Source organism: Amphiura filiformis, chromosome 8, assembly GCF_039555335.1.
Source record: "Amphiura filiformis chromosome 8, Afil_fr2py, whole genome shotgun sequence".
NCBI lineage: Eukaryota > Metazoa > Echinodermata > Ophiuroidea > Amphilepidida > Amphiuridae > Amphiura > Amphiura filiformis.
In genome coordinates this window covers 28,073,591-28,086,447 of record NC_092635.1, presented here as the reverse complement: position 1 = coordinate 28,086,447, position 12,857 = coordinate 28,073,591, and the positions used below count along the sequence as shown (strand labels likewise).

At 38.4% G+C, this 12,857-nt stretch overlaps 1 protein-coding gene across 1 annotated transcript in view; it reads left to right on the top strand.

The window, feature by feature from the left end:
• The first annotated feature begins 1,558 nt into the window (after window positions 1–1,558).
• LOC140159479 (DNA polymerase subunit gamma-1-like) overlaps window positions 1,559–12,857 on the top strand; it is a 29,443-nt gene continuing 18,144 nt past the window's right edge. The window contains exons 1-8 of the mRNA XM_072182966.1: window positions 1,559–2,176; window positions 3,153–3,357; window positions 3,818–4,003; window positions 4,828–4,959; window positions 5,701–5,780; window positions 6,264–6,446; window positions 11,516–11,740; window positions 12,581–12,653. Coding sequence (XP_072039067.1) covers window positions 1,569–2,176; window positions 3,153–3,357; window positions 3,818–4,003; window positions 4,828–4,959; window positions 5,701–5,780; window positions 6,264–6,446; window positions 11,516–11,740; window positions 12,581–12,653 — 1,692 coding nt within the window. The 5' untranslated portion in view covers window positions 1,559–1,568. The remainder of the gene's footprint in view (window positions 2,177–3,152; window positions 3,358–3,817; window positions 4,004–4,827; window positions 4,960–5,700; window positions 5,781–6,263; window positions 6,447–11,515; window positions 11,741–12,580; window positions 12,654–12,857) is intronic.

The following is a 12,857-nucleotide window of genomic DNA, read 5'->3' as shown; positions in this document are numbered from 1 at the left end:
TTCGCACTAAGGGGCATTCGGTGAGAGCAAAATGTAAAAAATATGGGGTCATTGGGTGAGAGCATGATTTTTAGCATTCGGTGAGAGCAAATGTAAAAAATATGGGGTCATTGGGTGAGAACATGGACATTTTTTGGATGGAATCTTTGGGTGACAGCCGAAAAAGCGCCACAAAAACCTCGAAAATCAAATTTCTAGTTCAAAATGGCTTCAAATTTCATTGTTTTTTCAAAATAAGTAACAAAATCAGTGATGAATGAAAGTTGCTGTTCAAATTGAATTTGTAAGGGTCTTTGGGTGACAGATCAAATGGAAAAATATGGGGTCTTTGGGTGACAGCGATGCTGAAAAAGGGGTCTTAACAGCCCTACATACGCGTCACCTCCAAAGTTGGAGTGCCCCCCCCCCCCCCGGGACATTATCATTTTATCTCCTTTGTTAAGGCCAATATCTTGAAAAAAAAGGCTGTTCTTTATTTAAGTAGCATTTTTGCAATAAAATAAATTAAAAACCAGATGTATGCAGTGGGTATAAAGGAGAGAAAATCACATTTAAACAAATTACTTGTTTTCAAAAATTAAGCTGATTTGAAGAACTTGGCAACATGCCAAAAACATGCCGTGTGCAAAGTCTATGGGGTTTTCCAATCACAAAAAATTACATAAGTCAAAAGCGCTCTTTTGGAAAAAATTAAAAATTGGCAGGTGAGTTTTTCTCACCCATCTCCACATTCTGTATCATTTTCAAGCAAATCTGAGCATGACACCGTAGCCGTTCATACTACCTTAAGACGTTCTTCCATCCCCCATGGTGCTCGTGATATCGGCAAGATCGTGCAAAAGCGCTTAAAGCGGTGTAAGAAAAAAAGTGAACCCTGCACAATGTCGACACCCAGTGTTATAAATATAAACTTAATACTTCGTTGGTGAGCGACGTTTGATTGGTATTTCACCGAACGCAAGAAAAGGAGGCCTATCTGATTGGCTAGAAATCGATAGCTTGAGCTCAGTGGTGTAGTACAAACTCAAAATGGAGAGATGTATTCAATTCGATTGAAATCGATATTCTATTATTGACACAGATAAAGAAAGTCGATAATGTACATTGTATTATAGATACAGCACCTGGATCTTACATGGGTTCCTTTATATAATTCATTTCTCAAACAGTTGAATATATCACAATTTTGACTTTTGATTTCAATTTTTTGATTTTTTGATTTTTTGCACATCCCTTACCATTGAAGTCATTTAAGCATTCACTAGGAAGTTCATTTGTTAAGATTTAGTTCAGATTCTGACATTTTTTTGACTATATTTTTCCTTTTATCTATTTCTTAACAATTTAAATAAAGAAATAGTTCAGGAAAGTCAAGAAATAGCCAAGATAATGTCAGAATCTTGATTAAATCTGAATAAATGAATTTCCTAGTGATTTGCATAATATTTGACTTGACACAAAACTTGATATTTGATTCATCATAAATGTAAACTTATAACTTGTCATTTGATGTCACTTATTACAGATATGATTTACCCAGAGACTCCTGACCTAACCGAATAGAGAGAATGGCAGCGAGACTGAACCTATCGGCTAAATTGAGAACATTCCTCACTAAGGTACACAGCAACAATACGACGGTGAGATCTATATATCCTGGTGTATGTTCCCATTGCTGCAGTACACACTCAAATGAAAATCAACCTGGAATCCGCAAAAACCCAATTGGGATACAGATGCTGTCAGAGAGTCTGCACAAGCAGATATTTCATAACAACCATGAAATATCCGGTTCAGATGGTGCTGAAAAACGTATCAAAAAGAGTAAAAAACATCTTCAGAAACATGGCCTTCTTGATAAAGAACATACACCTTTACCGGATGTTGATTTGAAATTACCAAATTTGTATGGAGATAACATAGATGAGCATTTCCGCACTCTAGCTAAGAAGTATAGTGCTGGGTATCTGAAGCTGTCGGAGGAACTTGCAGGTGCTGAACTTCCACCAATGCCATCTAAGTGGTTATTTCAGAACGGCTGGGTTAAGTATGTGGAAGGAATGGAGCCTGCAAGTGTTAAGTACCCAGAGGAACAAGCTATTGTATTTGATGTTGAAGTCTGTATGACTGAAGGCCCTTATCCTACATTGGCTACAGCTGTGTCTACAAAAGCATGGTAAGCAATACATGCATGAAAGAAAAAGATAACAGCTAGACCACATACAATCGGTCAAAGTCTCAGCATCACCCGATAATGAGGGCCGTTGTTCCATGAAATGTGACAGGCACAACAGCTACGCACCTATACTGCGTAATTTTACAGTCTATTGCGATGGCATGCAATGCTCTAGTGCATTTACGCGAAGGCACACAACACTGGTGTGATTGTTAGACACAACATGATCAAACAATCAGCCCTCATGAATATGTGAGAATTCACAGCATACAATGCACAGGGACTTTGACTGTTGATACATGGTCTGTAGTAGTCTGTGAATACATAGCTGATTCAAATCGGAATGGATTTAGGATTTAAAAGATGATCCCATTTAAAATGGAGTTTAGGTGATTGCTTGTGAAAAAAAAATCATGCTGTATAAAGGGTGATGCCCACAGATCAAATGAATATCTGAATGCAAACCCCACCCAAGTCCATGGAAAGTGATTATGAGAAAACTAAAAAACAAATGTGTATCATACTTGCTGGGTACTCATACATGCTGGATTTCACATGCTCAATGTAGATGCACATAAAGGGTGGATTTGGGTTCAGCTTTTATACATATGATAGGCCTATGTATAAGCAACAATTTCCCATGCTTAACTCGAATTTGGCCAAAGCATGGACTTGGGTGGGTTTTGTATTCATGTATTCAAATATATATTTCTGTGCACCCAAAAAGATCATAGGATCACACCGTCCATCCATTCAGAGAGTTATACATGCAACGCTCTACTCAGTCATTTTAAAAACCGGGGTGAAAACTGTAAATATGCTTATATTGTCTTGTCTGTGTGATTAAAAGTTGTCCAAGTATACATCATAAGAAGTTCTATGAACAATTCATTTCAAATTTAATTTTGTACATGGCATGTTGTTTTTAGCTCTTTTTAATTACAACATAAGCTTTTCTAATTACAACAAACTGCAGGTATTCGTGGTGTAGTGGCAGATTAATAGAGGACCAATTTTCCCTTTCTGACCCATCACATATCACCATTCAAGACCTCATCCCTCTGGAACCTGGGCGGCGTGCTGGTAAGCTAGCGCAACCAGGCGAATCACAGGAGAAAATTGTTGTTGGACACAATGTAAGCTTTGATAGAAGCTATGTGAAGGAGCAGTACTATCTGCAGGTATGTAAAGATAATGGACTTGGGCTGAATTGCTTGTTTGAATCCCTACGATTTTTCTTTCACAAATGATTTTTGGCTTGAAACCAATCGCACATAGTGTTTTGAGTTGTAATCTTCCAATTTCAACAACATGAGTGACTGATTGGACTTGATAAAAATGGCCATAAAGAGTGGATGTGAATTATGTGCAAACATATCAGGCAATCGGATAGCGCTAACTTGCGCCACAGGGTCTTAGGCAAATTCTTTTAGCTTTTGGCACACAAAATTACCATTTGGAGAGTGCTAGAGGTTGATAAAGGGTCATTTGAACCCCTTATTTATATTGTTTTGTATCTTAATTCCACACAATTTGAAAAGTTTGACCCCCATGTTTAAAAACCTAGTGCTACCACTCCAGGCAAGACACAGTCGGGTCTTAAAGAATACTTTTATTCTCTAAATAATTACTTTTATGCAGGGTACCAAAACCAGATTTGTTGATACATTGAGCCTTCATATGGCAACATCAGGCCTGACCACTCTGCAGAGGAAGCTTTGGAATGCAAGTGAAAAGGGCAAAGGTATTGGGGATAAGAGAGTCAAAGAATTTACTTCAAGACAAAGGAACAGAGGTGGTAGTGGAAATGGAGACTTGCAGCAAGATGTAAGTTATGCAGAGTTAGCTTGGAAGGGTCGTTTTAGGAGATAAATCAAGACTTCAACTTCGTCACGATTTGAAAAAAATCAAAAAGATGTTTCCAAACTAATTAGAGAGTGAAGAGTTGATAAAAAATATGATCTGTTAATGACAATTGCCTTTCAAACTGTGGTAAAATGTAGAAAGGAAGTAAATGAGAATTTGTTTTATTTTGAAAACCTAGAATGAGCAATCAATGCAAAGTCATAACTATGCCAGTCATGTACCAAACTGACAGCCAAGTCAACCTGAGGTTGGTGGTGCAAGCCTTAGTATCATTGTATGTGACCCATATTGCAAATCTGTAATTGCATAACTATAAAGATGGATGTGCGAAACATCCAAATTGAGATGGCCAGAATATTATAAGTAGCATCAGGCATAATACATTGCGCTATTCCAGATGAAATCCATACACCCACTATGGAAGACATGACCTTTTTTAAAATCTCCCACACAGGGGGTGGAAATTTCATTACAGGCACCCATTCAGGTAGACCCATTTGAAATTCACACTCCCTTTGTGGCACATAGGGTGTATGGGTTTCAACTGGAATTGAGAATGTGATTGACAGGTCCCTTTGCAGACTTAGGATTGGCATGATGTCAATAGTCTTTTAGTGGAATACAAAATGAATTTCAAGAAGCTTTGAATATGTTATTTTTAAGCAAAATTACCAAGGACTTTTACCAACGACCCAATGTGCATTGCTTCCACTTTGTATGTGAAACAAATATGCTAAAGTTAATGTCACTGACTTTCTTTTTGTGTGTGTGTGCATTTGCAACAGTGGATGACACTGAGTAGTCTCAATAACCTAGCTGATGTGTATGCCTTGTATAGCAATGGTGAAACACTGGACAAAAGTGAGAGGGAAACATTCATAACAGGCACTATCACAGATGTCCGACAACAATTCCAGGTAAAGTATGAAAACTAAGGATATACAGTCATGTTATTACTGCAGTATACTTCTTAATATTAATACATTGTCAGGTTAAAGGAAAAGAGTCAAGAAAGCCAATAACTGCATTTATATATTCACAGGACTTGTAGTTCTTGAAAGTTTTGTGCATTTTTTCCCCTCCCAAGAAATATGATATGATATGATTTTTGATATGATTTTATTAACCTGCACAACATCGTGGCCAAACGGCCAAATTGCATTATACAAGAAACACAACAAATATTATGAAAGAAACCAATTACACATACCGGTAATTATAAAACAAAAAACAAAACAAAAAAGGCAACATGGCATGGAGGACAGTATATATTAGAGAGGTGCAAAAGGGCACAAAGGGAAGCCACCAGCACACAAGCTACTGTTTCTTATTTACCAGATTAATGTAGTAGGGAATGGGGCTTTCGGCAAATATCATACACATGGAACTTATTTTAAATGTACTGGCTGTACCACCTGTCTCTAGACGACTTCTTCTTCTTCTCGGATACTGCTTAACGTCCCAAGTGGAATAAGGCAAGCTGACACCGTGCAGGATGTTATGGAGTGTGACTGGGTACATGACCCTGTCTTCTTTCATTGATTTCTTCAAAAAACAGAAAAATGCTTCTCCTGCAAAACTATCTCAGATGCACATAACGTGTGGTTGCATTCACACAATGATCTATTTTATTATTTTCTTTCTTGTCTATCCTCCAGGAGCTAGTGACATATTGTGCTAAAGATGTTGTAGCAACTCATTTTGTGTTCAAGGAAATACTGCCCATATATTTTGAAAGGTAAAGCATTGAGAAATCTTGTAAAGATAATATGAGCATGTTGAAATTTGTATTTATGCAAAGTAAAATATTAACAGGCCTATTAATTTTTATTAACCTCTTGACCTGTATATCTGCAAGTCTTATCACCTCATGAAAATATATGACCCGTTCTGACAAAACCAAGAACAAGTGTCATTTCATGACTTGAATCAAAATGTAAGCACTAGACAATAAGCTTTAAAATGATACCATCATTATATAAATAGCATCAATACTTTTCAAGATATGGAAAATTTTGTAATGATACCTTGATATTTTTGCCAAATTGCTATTCTGAGTAATGGGCCAATTAGTTTCCTGCTTACACAGTATTGAATAGGGATTATCATAGTTTAACTATTATTTATTGATTAAATAAATAAAAATGACCAGTTCTCAGGTGTACTCTCAAAGGCTTATGTGATTAACCGAAAAGGTAAATTATTTGTCCTCCACGTGTAGGTTTCCTCACCCTGTGACCTTTGCGGCCATGCTTGAGATGGGTCAGGCATATCTTCCTGTGAATCACAACTGGAGTAGATACATCAATGAGTCAGAGGCTACTTATAATACCCTGTGTAAGGAGATGAAGCTATACCTCATGCGTATTGCTAAAGATGCATGCTCCTTTATGCATAATGAAAGGTAAGTTATCTTGTACTCAAGCTGAAAAATAGATTTTTTTGTTGGTTTTTTTGTTTATACTTGTCTTGATTTATAAAACTGTAAACACTACTTACTTAAGGCTCATTGCATAGAGACGGATCCACACAACACAGTAAAATTCATAGTGACGGATGTTGAGATTTATAAAAAAAATGGGGAAATCCATAGTGACGGATAACTCTGGCAATCTATTTCATATGTGAGAAGTACATGTAAGATGTTACAACATTTTAACGTTTTGAAAATAACTTTCAAAGGTCTACTTTTAATAGACACATGAATTGCTGAACATTAATGTCAAGTTTATAATCTTCAATTCATCTACTCAATGTTTTCCCGAAGTCCATTTTTGGCTCTTAGCGTAGCTAGGTGAGCCTTACTCATTGCACTCAGTGAGGAATAAATTTTTGCTACATATTTTGGCCACTTGTGTTCTTGCTTTTTATGCTAAGGTTTCTTTTGTTTATGATATTTGGCTTTGAATTTACGTTCCAAGGTTTGCTTAGTTATTTAGCAATCGATTGCACTCCTTTAGAAGTGGATTTGGGGTGGGGAAAGTACTTATTTTGAAGTGAGAAAAGTCAAAAGTCGTCTTGAGAAACAAGTCATTTCTATCGTTTTGCTTGGTTCCCTGTATGCGCTAGAGATTATTTTGGTCTGAGTAATTTAAGTTGTGAGATCATGGCGGAAGTGCCGGATTGCACTATTTTTCTTTGGGAAAGTGACCTTTTATCATGAATTTTTGCGGTGATCTCACATGGATAGAAACGTGATTGGATGATTCCTTTGTCCAGATTGTTTATTGAGTTCTCGGGAGTTTTGTTACCATGGGACAACACTTCAAAATATTTAGAGACCAGCGGCGTAGTAATTTAGTTAAATTAACGCTAAATAACCAGGGTTGCCAAAAAATTCAGCCCGAATCGCAGGTCAAATAATCGAAAAAGTCGCCCAATTTTTTTCTTTGCCCTTTGTATTCTATAGGGCAGGAAATTGTCCCGGTGAAAATCTTCAAAAGTCGCCTAATTGGGTTACCAAATCGCGGGTTTGACAACCCTGAAAACAACGTCTCGGCAGCGAAGGTCACATGGCTATTCATTATCATTGTTTGTCTGGCACGCTTTCTACAGTGTGGGTTGGGAATTCTGAAAATCTGTAAAAAGGTGGGAAATAAATTTTGCGGAATAAAGGGTGGGTTTCTAAAAAGCGTGGGAGAAATATATAAAGCGTGTGTGTAACGCTAAAAATAGAAAAAAAATATAATAAAGTAATTTGATGATCTGTTGAAAAACATTCATATTTTCTTTATAAATCTGGAAAGAAAATGTCAAAAATTAATTTGCTGATGTTTTCAATTAAATGCAGCGTCACCCGTAGTAGAATCGACGCGCCGTGAGTTTTATGAATGAATAAAATTTTCAGTCTCTACACCAGCCGCTTTGGCCGCTTCGCTCACACTAGAAGTGGAGCGATCTGAACCACAGCGGCTGTGTAGAGAGTAGAGATCAGGATCTCAGCCCTTTGCCAAATGCCCATGTGTTTATGATAAAAAATCTAAAGTCGGATCTTTTCGAAAGATGATTGCAGTGATGCAGTTTTGCCAATATTATGTCGCAAATGTTTCAGATGAATAAGAAAATCATGAGTGTTTGATAGATGGGGATAAATTCTGCATCAATTCGGATTCTGAAATGGATTGATGGCGCAGATAGTGATAAAATAGACCGGAAGTGACTGTATGAAATGGCGGTAGCGCCGATGTTCAGTCTTCGAATTTGATAAAGTAATGCTGTAAACAATCTAAAGTCGTATCTTTTGAAAGATGATTGCAGTGATGCAGTTTTGCCAATATTATGTCGCAAATGTTTCAGATGAATAAGAAAATCATGAGTGTTTCATAGATGAGGATAAATTCTGCATCAATTCGGATTCTGAAATGGATTGATGGCGCAGAAAGTGACTGTATGACACGGCGGTAGCGCCGATGTTCAGTCTTCCGATTTGATAAAGTAATGCTGTATAAAGCTTTGGTCACTCACAAACACTGCATAAGTATGGGGTTCAATTTTTGATCAAAAGGGTGTCTGTCTAAAAAGTGCGGGGAATATAAATGGTGGGGTTTGACCCCTGACAAACGTTGAAATTTGTAGTTGCTACAACTGATCATCATACTATTTTATTCACTAGAATCTGTTTGTCTGTGTCTGCCTCTTTTCTAAGACTAGTGTAGTAATAAATGGTGGGGTTTGACCCCTGACAAGCGTTCGAAATTTGTAGTTGCTACAACTGATCATCATACTATTTTATTCACTAGAATCTGTTTGTCTGTGTCTGCCTCTTTTCTCAGACTAGTGTAGTAGTAGCTCGTTCACGTAGTGATTCCGTTGTCCCACTGGCCTACTAAAGCTAAACGTAGATTGCATGGCGATCGGAGTGTTATAAATCAGAGCACCTCAGACTAGCATAGTAGGGAAGCATGTTCCTCAAACTTGGTGGGTGGATGCATCTTTAGTACAACAAGTCACACGTACATTATTTTCTCAATTCAATTTTATCCTTTCTGGGTATGACTGATTTTGTTACCGTAAAATTTGTGTCAATTTTCGATATCACATATTAGTACCGTACACTATAAATGTACCACATTTTGTAGGCTCCAATTGCTGATTACATAAATGAGAACAACTGGTAACCAGCGGCACTGTACAGTACCGGCCTGTTATTCAATTGCATTGTGTGTGGGTTACGTGTATTTTATGTGTAAAATGCCTTCTGATGCGGTGATCCACCCAAAATCCCTGTACTAGGTGCATCTTGACCCCAGCATAAGTTTGTATTGGTTAGTGGGTCAAGGTCACCTGAGGTCATCCAGGGGTCATCTGAGGTCAAATTTGCAAAAACTGTTGTAGGGGCATGAAACTTGGTGGGTACAGTCAAGATTTGGAGTCAAATTTTAGGAAGGTCATCCGGGGTCACCCAGGGGTCATCTGAGGTCAAATTACTAAAACTCGTATGAGCATGAAACTTGGTGGGTACAGTCAACATTTAAAGTCAAATTTTGGGAAGGTACTAAAATTGTCGTATGGGCATGAAACTTGGTGGGTACAGTCAACCTTTGGAGTCAAATTTTGGGAAGGTCATTTTGAGGTCATCCAGGGTCACCTAGAGGTCATCTGAGGTCAAATTACTCAAAACTGTGGTATGGGCATGAAACTTGGTGGGTACAGTCAACATTTGGAGTCAAATTTTGGGAAGGTCATTTTGGGGTCATCTGAGGTCAAATTAGTTAAAACTGTCGTATGGACATGAAACTTGGTGGGTACAGTCAACATTTAAAGCCAAATTTTTGGAAGGTCATTTTGGGGTCACCAGGGGTCATCTGAGGTCAAATTAGTAAAAACTGTTGTATGGACATGAAACTGGATACAGTCAACATTTGGAACCAAATTTTGTGGGGTTGCATGTTCCTCGAACTTGGTGGGTGCATCTTGACCCCAGGCAGACCAGGTTTGTATTGGTTAGTGGGTCAAGGTCACCTGAGGTCATCCAGGGTCATCTGAGGTCAAATTAGCAAAAACTGTCATATGGGCATGAAACTTGGTGGGTACAGTCAACATCTGAGTCAAATTTTGGAAGGTCATTTCAGGGTCAACCGGTGTCACCCAGGGGTCATCTGAGGTAAAATTACTAAAAATGTTGTATGGGCATTGGTGGGTACGGCCAACATTTGGAGCCTAATTTTGTGGGGTCGCACAGAACAAGTTTGTATTGGTTAGTGGGTCACGGTCACCAGAGGTCATCCAGGGGTCATCTGAAGGCAAATTAGCAAAAACTGTCGTATGGGCATGAAACTTGGTGGGTACAGTCAACATTTAGAACCAAATTTTTGGAAGGTCATTTTTGGGTCATCCAAGGTCACCCAGGGGTCATCTGAGGTCAAATTACTGAAACTGTCATATGTGCATGAAACTTGGTGGGTACAGTCAACATTTGGAGCCAAATTTTTGGAAAGGCATTTTGGGCTCATCCGGGGTCACCCAGGGGTCATCTGAGGTCAAATAAATTCAAACTGTTGTATGGGCATGAAACAAGGTCGGAACAGTCAACATTTGGAGCCAAATTTTTTGTTGGAAAGGCATTCTGGAGTTATCCAGGGTCACCCAGGGGGTCATCTTGGAAGGTCATTTCGGGGTCATCTGAGGTCACCATTTAGAGCCAAATTTTTGGGAGGTCATTTCGGGGTCGTCTGAGGTCAATTTAGATGAATTCTAATAGTTGTCAAGGCTTCCTATAGTTGTTGAAAGCTTCAAATACTAAAAAAGGGATTTTAAAATTTTGCAGAACAAATTATTCTTGCTGGTTCAGTAGTAATTTCCACAATAATGAAATTTTCAGATTTTGCAACTCTAATGCGGCAAAAAATAATAATGCGGCGGAGGAAGATTGACCCCGCATCGAGTTTCAAGGACCGTATTGAATATTTGTGGGGATTTTTTTCAAACTGAAGGTTTAAAAAATTGATCGACCTACCCAACCTTTCCATAAAACTACCAACTTGTTGCGCATTCGACTCCAAGAACAATTGCTTTCCCACAAAAAAGCGTAGAGCCACAGCGCCATTGGTGCTCTTGTTGATAAACTTGTAGGCCTTATGGTAGTCCCAGCTCCAGCTGCCAGGTAGTGAACAAAAGAATGAAGAGCAGACCCGTGAAGGAGCAGATATTTCCTGGCATCTTGGCATTTCAGTAAAAACCCAAAATGAAACTTGGGGTTGTTGGTTATAGTAGTCCCAGCTGCCACATAGTGATTGCTTTGATCAATGCAATTATGTAATGAGTGTTAAGTCAGTTGAGATGGGTTTGACACTGTAAATTAGGAACTCATCAGTAACATAGAGGATAACTTTCTGCGGTCATTCAAATGAAAAAGATTGTATCTAAGGTGTTCAACAACAGTATGTGAAATGTGCAGACAGCCAGAGATGGTGTTTTGGTAACTTCTTTCGCTATAAATACACTTTTCTATTCAATATGATTTTGTTATATTAGGTATAAGAAAGACTTGTGGCTGTGGGATTTAGACTGGGAGGTCATGAAGTATAAACTGAACAAGCCGAAATCGTTAACAAAGGCCGAGAAAAAGCGACTAGAAGCGGAAGCTTTGGAACAAGATGTGGAAGGAGAGGAAGATCCTGTAGAGGATAGGATCCAGCAAGTTCTGGCTACAGCTACGAGAGTACCCAAGAGATGGCAGCATATGCCTGAATATCCTAAGTAAGGGTTTTATCGGTGGCTAGGATTCATGCCAATAAATTAAGTAGTATTATTTAAAAGTGCAATGTTTAACCACTAAGGGAGGGTCTGTTTTGGACACTTTCAATTTGTCTAAAAAATGGTGAGGGAGTTGCAATGTTTTCTTTAATTTGGAAAATAATTACCACTAGAAGTAAATGCTTAGGCTACCCTTGTTCTAAAACATGGTGGGGGAGTTGCTTAGGCTACCCTTGTTCTAAACATGGTGGGGGAGTGGGCAGAGTAGGTAATAAAACATTTATGATCAAGTGGTTTTATTCATCCCAAAATTTAAATAATATACCGTATTCGTCCGAGTATAGTCCCACGTTCGAGTATAGTCCCACCCCCCATTTTTCGAAAAATTACAGAGATTGGAAAAAACCCTTTTTTTAGGTCAACCATGAATGATCCTAGCATCTAGGTCTAGGTCCAGGGACACTCCAAAACCGAAAAAAAAAAAAAAAAAATCACCTGAAAAACGGGTGGGACTATACTCGGACCAATACGGTACTTAGAACTACATTCAGTGATTTGTGATGGTAGTAGTGTGAGGTCACTAGATTGGTCCTATGTCCCTCAAGCAATCAGCAAGTTATCTCCAACTGGATCCAAGGTTGTTTCTAGTTTCAAGTAATCTTAGTAACTACTTGGAGTCTGTGTCCTCCTAATCAGTAGCCGATTACTAAGTGTTCTGTTATTATATAATTGATATTGGACATTTCATAAATGATCGGGGGGAATTTATCCAACTACTGCTCTTTTGTGGATACTTACCCTTCTGCCTTATAAATGATTTTGTGTGTCTTAATATTTTTGTAGGTGGTACAAAGACCTTTGTCCAAGATGGAATAGTGATGACTGGGCTCCAGGTCCATCAAAAATAACCTCTCAGGTGAGTTGGCTTAAAGTTGAATTTATACTCGATCGCTTTTGCAGAAAAGCAATTGTCACACATGCTCAATGTTTACTTCCGTTTTCAGAGTGTCAAACCTATCAATCGATACAAATCACCGAGGCAAAAACAACACTATCTTAGCCGCTTAACTATAGCGGATAGGTTTGCGCCAGGTTCGGCTGCAACTAGCCTAGTTGATGT